The sequence below is a fragment of the Sinocyclocheilus grahami genome, unplaced genomic scaffold (genome assembly GCF_001515645.1).
Source record: "Sinocyclocheilus grahami isolate Dianchi unplaced genomic scaffold, SAMN03320097.WGS_v1.1 scaffold875.1, whole genome shotgun sequence".
NCBI classification, from domain to species: Eukaryota; Metazoa; Chordata; class Actinopteri; order Cypriniformes; family Cyprinidae; genus Sinocyclocheilus; species Sinocyclocheilus grahami.
In genome coordinates, this window is record NW_015506054.1 from 136,990 (window position 1) to 144,744 (window position 7,755).

At 36.4% G+C, this 7,755-nt stretch overlaps 2 protein-coding genes across 3 annotated transcripts in view; one reads left to right on the plus strand and one right to left on the minus strand.

The window, feature by feature from the left end:
- Positions 1 to 4,433, minus strand: part of supt4h1 (SPT4 homolog, DSIF elongation factor subunit) — an 8,528-nt gene extending 4,095 nt beyond the window's left edge. Inside the window, exon 1 of one of the 2 annotated variants that reach the window (XM_016248294.1) lies at positions 4,257 to 4,433. In XM_016248294.1, the coding sequence (XP_016103780.1) occupies positions 4,257 to 4,325 (69 nt within the window). In that variant the 5' untranslated portion in view covers positions 4,326 to 4,433. Of the gene's footprint in view, positions 1 to 583; positions 761 to 4,256 lie in introns of those variants that run through there. The other variant, XM_016248296.1, reaches the window with a different exon arrangement.
- A 1,765-nt stretch (positions 4,434 to 6,198) lies between these two features.
- Positions 6,199 to 7,755, plus strand: part of LOC107563428 (heat shock factor protein 5-like) — a 4,834-nt gene continuing 3,277 nt past the window's right edge. The window contains exon 1 of the mRNA XM_016248305.1: positions 6,199 to 6,675. Within this exon, the coding sequence (XP_016103791.1) occupies positions 6,199 to 6,675 (477 nt within the window). The remainder of the gene's footprint in view (positions 6,676 to 7,755) is intronic.

The following is a 7,755-nucleotide window of genomic DNA, read 5'->3' on the forward strand; positions in this document are numbered from 1 at the left end:
TTGCTGAAGAGTGTTTCTTCTCCTGCGTTCTACTGTACAGACCTGAATTTACTTTTGCTTCAGCCTGAGGTTTATTCATTACACTTTTTGGTGTGAAAGGGCTTTTATATTTGCTATAAATAGAACTTCTTATATTAAAAACAATCAAGCCATATTTTGAAAGTAACGTAACGCGTTACTTTCCACAAAAAGTACCGAGGTTACGTAATTAGTTACTTTTTTTAGGGAGTAACGCAATATTGTAATGCATTACTTTTAAAAGTAACTTTCCCCAACACATTTGCTATAAATAGAACTTCTTATATTAAAAACAATCAAGCCATATTTTGAAAGTAACGTAACGCGTTACTTTCCACAAAAATTACCGAGGTACCGTAATTCGTTACTTTTTTTAGGGAGTAACGCAATATTGTAATGCATTACTTTTAAAAGTAACTTTCCCCAACACGGCGTTTCCATGTCCAAAAACATGATCGTGATCAGACAGAGAAAGCCTATCTATAGAGTTTTATACTCATCTGCTCTGAATATCTAAATGTGTATCAATGATCAAAGCATCTGTTTTGATAAATGTGTTGTTTACCTTGACAAGAGAGCACAGCAGGCACGCTCTCAAATGCCGCAGATCTTTCGGGACAGTCTCCAGAGACATTCCTGTCGCTCTGATGAAATGCACTTGAAATTAAATGAATAAAAGCTAGTTCTGGAGGCCTCGGAACAACGATTGTTTCGACGAGCTGTTAGCGCTTGATAGCCGGCGCAGAGTAATGACGTCACTGACGCGCGCCGCTCAATACGTTTGGTGTCGATAACAAAACGAAGCAAGTGTCTTACCAAAACACTAAGCAATGTTTCGGAAAGATTTAAGCTTAATATGCCTGTGCATTTTGTGGTCGAGAAAAATTATATATATATACATATACATAAGAAGAATGTAAACCAAATTTTGCACATTTTATAAATGACTTTAAATTATATGTAAATCTCTTAAAGCAAGCAAAAAAGCACTGAGAACATTGAACTTTATGTAATTTTCTTCCTTTCTAAATTTATTTTCTTTCTCTGGCAGCTAATAATGTTGATAATGTGAATATGTAATACCTCATGTTCTTGTGGCATTGAATTAATAAAGCATTAAAAACTATTTTTGGCCATATAATTAACTTGAAATATTGGTTTATTCAAATGCTGTCCCTTACCTTGCATTTAGACAATTAATCTGTAGGTATGTTTGATATACTGGTCAAAAATGCATAGCCTGAATGCACTGTAAGTGGCTTTGGATAAAAGCGTCTGCAAAATGCATAAATTATTATTATTATTAATTATTAAATTAATTATGTTTGTGACCATGAGCTGCATTGCCTGAAATAGTCTGAACTGTGAGAACGCAAGGGTTTCATAAATGGAATGGAAATGATCTAATGGATAGAAAACACAAATCCTATTAATTGCATGTTTGTTTGTTTTTTAATATATTTAATATAATATATATATTTTTTTTAACAAACTTAGGAGTAACATTTATAATGAATGTATTCTGTTTTGGAAGGACGTAGTATTGGGTTTTACTGAGTATGCACAATCTAAAAGGAAACAGTTTTATGTGTAGTGAATCTGATTTTTGTTTCTTGCAAGATTTCACATCCACAAACATAAATATTCAAACTCTAGACCTCTCTCCTTCGTTTTTATAAAAGATTTTGAGCAACACCTTTCATTAATCCAGTTGTCTAAGAACAAAAAAGGCTTAAAAACGTTATCTATCTATAACTCTTTTCCTATCTTTAACGACATGTAAATCTAATTTTATTCTTTCAGTTTGTAATGTATTAACAACCCCCTTTTCCTTGTTTTTTTCCCCTGTTCTTTTTTGTTTGTTTGCCTCTACTTAATTTTTTGTTATTATTGTTTATCATTTTTATGGTATTCTACGTGTACTATTCTTGATTTTTGAGTATTAATTAAAAAAAAAATTATAATAATAAAAACAACAACCGCACATTTCGGTAATTACGTCACCGACACGCGCCGCTCGATCGTGATTTGAAATAGTTATACATTTTTGGCCATATAATTAACTTGAAATATTAGTTCATTCAAATTAAAAAAAAAAAAATTTTTTAAACAAAATGTGTTCTGATGCAATTGACTGTAAACGAACTGTAGTGACCCCAGCAGCCTCTAGAGGCCGCTGTTAACCCGCCGGCGCTGAGAGGTCACGTGATCCTCGTTCCGATGCGGTTTGAATGTGTTGCATGTGTGAACGCGCGCTTAACGGCTCCAGTAACGGCTTACGGTAAAGACGTTAATTATTCGATTTTCAATTAACAAAGTTTCATAGATTTTCATGAACTGTGTTCACATTCTATTACGATCACAAATGTAACTTCTAATGATCTGTTCAATCGAAGGTTATGTCGCCTACTAATGGCGTTTAAAATAGTAGTAATGTTGTTGTTAAACGTTTATATCGGATTTTAATGACATGTTCATGTGTTTTCCGTCGTCTGCAGGTCATTAATTGGTTGTTTGAGGTGACCGTGATGGATGTGGAGTTCGATAGGTCTCTTCTCAGGGTCCACATAAACTACAATAACTTCCCGGCTAAGTTATGGCGTTTAATAAACAATCCCCAAAACGACTCGGTCTTCTGGAGCCCAGATGGAGAGAGCGTGATCGTCGACCAGCAGCGGTTCGAGGACGAGTTGCTGTCGCCGCTCAAACAAGATGCTAAGCTGTTCAAGACCACCAACTTCACCAGCTTCATCCGGCAGCTCAACCTCTACGGCTTCCGGAAGGTTTGTGACAGGTCCTTCAAGGACAGACGCCGAAACCTGCACCACTTCCACAATCCCGTCTTCAGACAGGGTCGGCCAGAGCTTCTGGTGCACATGAAGAGGCTGACCATCAGTAACAAGGCCAAGATGGAGGCCGGAGAGCAGGTGACCTGTCGGCCCCCGCGCCGCGACCATCAGCGGTCGCAACACAACGCCGCAGATGAGAAAAGAGGCCAGTTTAACGTTCACACACTAGACTGAGCAACGTAAACACGAGTGGTGTCCAGCGTTGGGGAAAGTTACTTTTAAAAGTAATGCGTTACGCCATAAAAAAGTAACTCATTACGGTACTTAGGTATGGAAAGTAATGCGTTACGTTACTTTTGCGCTACTTTTTAAATCTGGACAGGGCTTGCTTGTTTGTTTTTAAAATAAAAAATTATATTTCTGGCAAATATAAAAGCCTTTCACACCTAAAGTGAAATGAATAAGCCTCAGGCTGAAGGGAAAGTACATTTACGTCCGTACAGTAGAATGCAGAAGAAGACATTTCAACACACTTCAGCAGTAAACAAACACAAATAAAGTAATTTGTGCTTATTAGTACGCTTGAACTGGATCATCGAAGCTCAGAAGCTAATAGAACGGTATTAAATACATAAAGGATATTTGTGTTTAATGTTTAATTATTGCAGGTTTGCGTCATATTCTGAGTTGGCGTTATTTTTATTCATTTTGAGGAATACTGAATCTGTGTTTTAGAAATCGGGAGTACAGAGGCGTTGTGTGCGCTGTGTGAACATGATGTAGTTCTAGACTAAATGTGAATGTGCATTAATTCATCCCACTCACAAAAAACAGATTTAGTATTCATCAAAATGAATGCAAACTCAGAATATGACGCAAACCTGCAATAATTAAATATGTTAAATAACACAAATGTATCTAATCCCATTTTATTAACCGATATCTTTGCTGCTGGCCTTTGAAGATCCAGTGCAACCGTACTAATAAGCACAAATGACTTTAGAGAAACTAACAATTGTGCTTCATTGTTTTGTTATTGCTGAAGAGTGTTTCTTCTCCTGCGTTCTACTGTACAGACCTGAATTTACTTTTGCTTCAGCCTGAGGTTTATTCATTACACTTTTTGGTGTGAAAGGGCTTTTATATTTGCTATAAATAGAACTTCTTATATTAAAAACAATCAAGCCATATTTTGAAAGTAACGTAACGCGTTACTTTCCACAAAAAGTACCGAGGTTACGTAATTAGTTACTTTTTTTAGGGAGTAACGCAATATTGTAATGCATTACTTTTAAAAGTAACTTTCCCCAACACGGCGTTTCCATGTCCAAAAACATGATCGTGATCAGACAGAGAAAGCCTATCTATAGAGTTTTATACTCATCTGCTCTGAATATCTAAATGTGTATCAATGATCAAAGCATCTGTTTTGATAAATGTGTTGTTTACCTTGACAAGAGAGCACAGCAGGCACGCTCTCAAATGCCGCAGATCTTTCGGGACAGTCTCCAGAGACATTCCTGTCGCTCTGATGAAATGCACTTGAAATTAAATGAATAAAAGCTAGTTCTGGAGGCCTCGGAACAACGATTGTTTCGACGAGCTGTTAGCGCTTGATAGCCGGCGCAGAGTAATGACGTCACTGACGCGCGCCGCTCAATACGTTGCAAGTGTCTTACCAAAACACTAAGCAATGTTTCGGAAAGATTTAAGCTTAATATGCCTGTGCATTTTGTGGTCGAGAAAAATTATATATATATACATATACATAAGAAGAATGTAAACCAAATTTTGCACATTTTATAAATGACTTTAAATTATATGTAAATCTCTTAAAGCAAGCAAAAAAGCACTGAGAACATTGAACTTTATGTAATTTTCTTCCTTTCTAAATTTATTTTCTTTCTCTGGCAGCTAATAATGTTGATAATGTGAATATGTAATACCTCATGTTCTTGTGGCATTGAATTAATAAAGCATTAAAAACTATTTTTGGCCATATAATTAACTTGAAATATTGGTTTATTCAAATGCTGTCCCTTACCTTGCATTTAGACAATTAATCTGTAGGTATGTTTGATATACTGGTCAAAAATGCATAGCCTGAATGCACTGTAAGTGGCTTTGGATAAAAGCGTCTGCAAAATGCATAAATTATTATTATTATTAATTATTAAATTAATTATGTTTGTGACCATGAGCTGCATTGCCTGAAATAGTCTGAACTGTGAGAACGCAAGGGTTTCATAAATGGAATGGAAATGATCTAATGGATAGAAAACACAAATCCTATTAATTGCATGTTTGTTTGTTTTTTAATATATTTAATATAATATATATATTTTTTTTAACAAACTTAGGAGTAACATTTATAATGAATGTATTCTGTTTTGGAAGGACGTAGTATTGGGTTTTACTGAGTATGCACAATCTAAAAGGAAACAGTTTTATGTGTAGTGAATCTGATTTTTGTTTCTTGCAAGATTTCACATCCACAAACATAAATATTCAAACTCTAGACCTCTCTCCTTCGTTTTTATAAAAGATTTTGAGCAACACCTTTCATTAATCCAGTTGTCTAAGAACAAAAAAGCCTTAAAAACGTTATCTATCTATAACTCTTTTCCTATCTTTAACGACATGTAAATCTAATTTTATTCTTTCAGTTTGTAATGTATTAACAACCCCCTTTTCCTTGTTTTTTTCCCCTGTTCTTTTTTGTTTGTTTGCCTCTACTTAATTTTTTGTTATTATTGTTTATCATTTTTATGGTATTCTACGTGTACTATTCTTGATTTTTGAGTATTAATTAAAAAAAAAATTATAATAATAAAAACAACAACCGCACATTTCGGTAATTACGTCACCGACACGCGCCGCTCGATCGTGATTTGAAATAGTTATACATTTTTGGCCATATAATTAACTTGAAATATTAGTTCATTCAAATTAAAAAAAAAAAAATTTTTTAAACAAAATGTGTTCTGATGCAATTGACTGTAAACGAACTGTAGTGACCCCAGCAGCCTCTAGAGGCCGCTGTTAACCCGCCGGCGCTGAGAGGTCACGTGATCCTCGTTCCGATGCGGTTTGAATGTGTTGCATGTGTGAACGCGCGCTTAACGGCTCCAGTAACGGCTTACGGTAAAGACGTTAATTATTCGATTTTCAATTAACAAAGTTTCATAGATTTTCATGAACTGTGTTCACATTCTATTACGATCACAAATGTAACTTCTAATGATCTGTTCAATCGAAGGTTATGTCGCCTACTAATGGCGTTTAAAATAGTAGTAATGTTGTTGTTAAACGTTTATATCGGATTTTAATGACATGTTCATGTGTTTTCCGTCGTCTGCAGGTCATTAATTGGTTGTTTGAGGTGACCGTGATGGATGTGGAGTTCGATAGGTCTCTTCTCAGGGTCCACATAAACTACAATAACTTCCCGGCTAAGTTATGGCGTTTAATAAACAATCCCCAAAACGACTCGGTCTTCTGGAGCCCAGATGGAGAGAGCGTGATCGTCGACCAGCAGCGGTTCGAGGACGAGTTGCTGTCGCCGCTCAAACAAGATGCTAAGCTGTTCAAGACCACCAACTTCACCAGCTTCATCCGGCAGCTCAACCTCTACGGCTTCCGGAAGGTTTGTGACAGGTCCTTCAAGGACAGACGCCGAAACCTGCACCACTTCCACAATCCCGTCTTCAGACAGGGTCGGCCAGAGCTTCTGGTGCACATGAAGAGGCTGACCATCAGTAACAAGGCCAAGATGGAGGCCGGAGAGCAGGTGACCTGTCGGCCCCCGCGCCGCGACCATCAGCGGTCGCAACACAACGCCGCAGATGAGAAAAGAGGCCAGTTTAACGTTCACACACTAGACTGAGCAACGTAAACACGAGTGGTGTCCAGCGTTGGGGAAAGTTACTTTTAAAAGTAATGCGTTACGCCATAAAAAAGTAACTCATTACGGTACTTAGGTATGGAAAGTAATGCGTTACGTTACTTTTGCGCTACTTTTTAAATCTGGGCAGGGCTTGCTTGTTTGTTTTTAAAATAAAAAATTATATTTCTGGCAAATATAAAAGCCTTTCACACCTAAAGTGAAATGAATAAGCCTCAGGCTGAAGGGAAAGTACATTTACGTCCGTACAGTAGAATGCAGAAGAAGACATTTCAACACACTTCAGCAGTAAACAAACACAAATAAAGTAATTTGTGCTTATTAGTACGCTTGAACTGGATCATCGAAGCTCAGAAGCTAATAGAACGGTATTAAATACATAAAGGATATTTGTGTTTAATGTTTAATTATTGCAGGTTTGCGTCATATTCTGAGTTGGCGTTATTTTTATTCATTTTGAGGAATACTGAATCTGTGTTTTGTGAGTGAGATGAATTAACGCATATTCATATTTATTTTAGAGCTACAGTAACATCTGATTTCTCTCAGCATGGGGACAGCAGAGCTGTCGGTCAATACATTGGGGGAAAAAAGTAACTTGCGTTACTTATTTGAAAAAGTAACTCTGATATTCTCATCAATTAAAAAGTAATGCGCTACTTTACTAGTTACTTGAAAAAAGTAATCTGATTACGTAACTCGCGTTACTTGTATGAACAAAGTATGAGTGGTGACCAGTGTTGGGGGTAACGCATTACAAGTAACGCAATCAGATTACTTTTTTCAAAGTTTCTGACCTTCGATGATCCAGTTCAAGCGTACTAATAAGCACAAATTACTCTAGACGAACATTTGTGTGTTTGTTTATTGCTGAAGAGTGTTGAAATCTTCTTCTGCATTCTACTGTACGGACGTAAATGTACTTTCCCTTCAGCCTGAGGCTTATTCATTTCACTTTAGGTGTGAAAGGCTTTTATATTTGCCAGAAATATAATTTTTTATTTTAAAAACAAACAAGCAAGCCCTGCCCAGATTTAAAAAGTA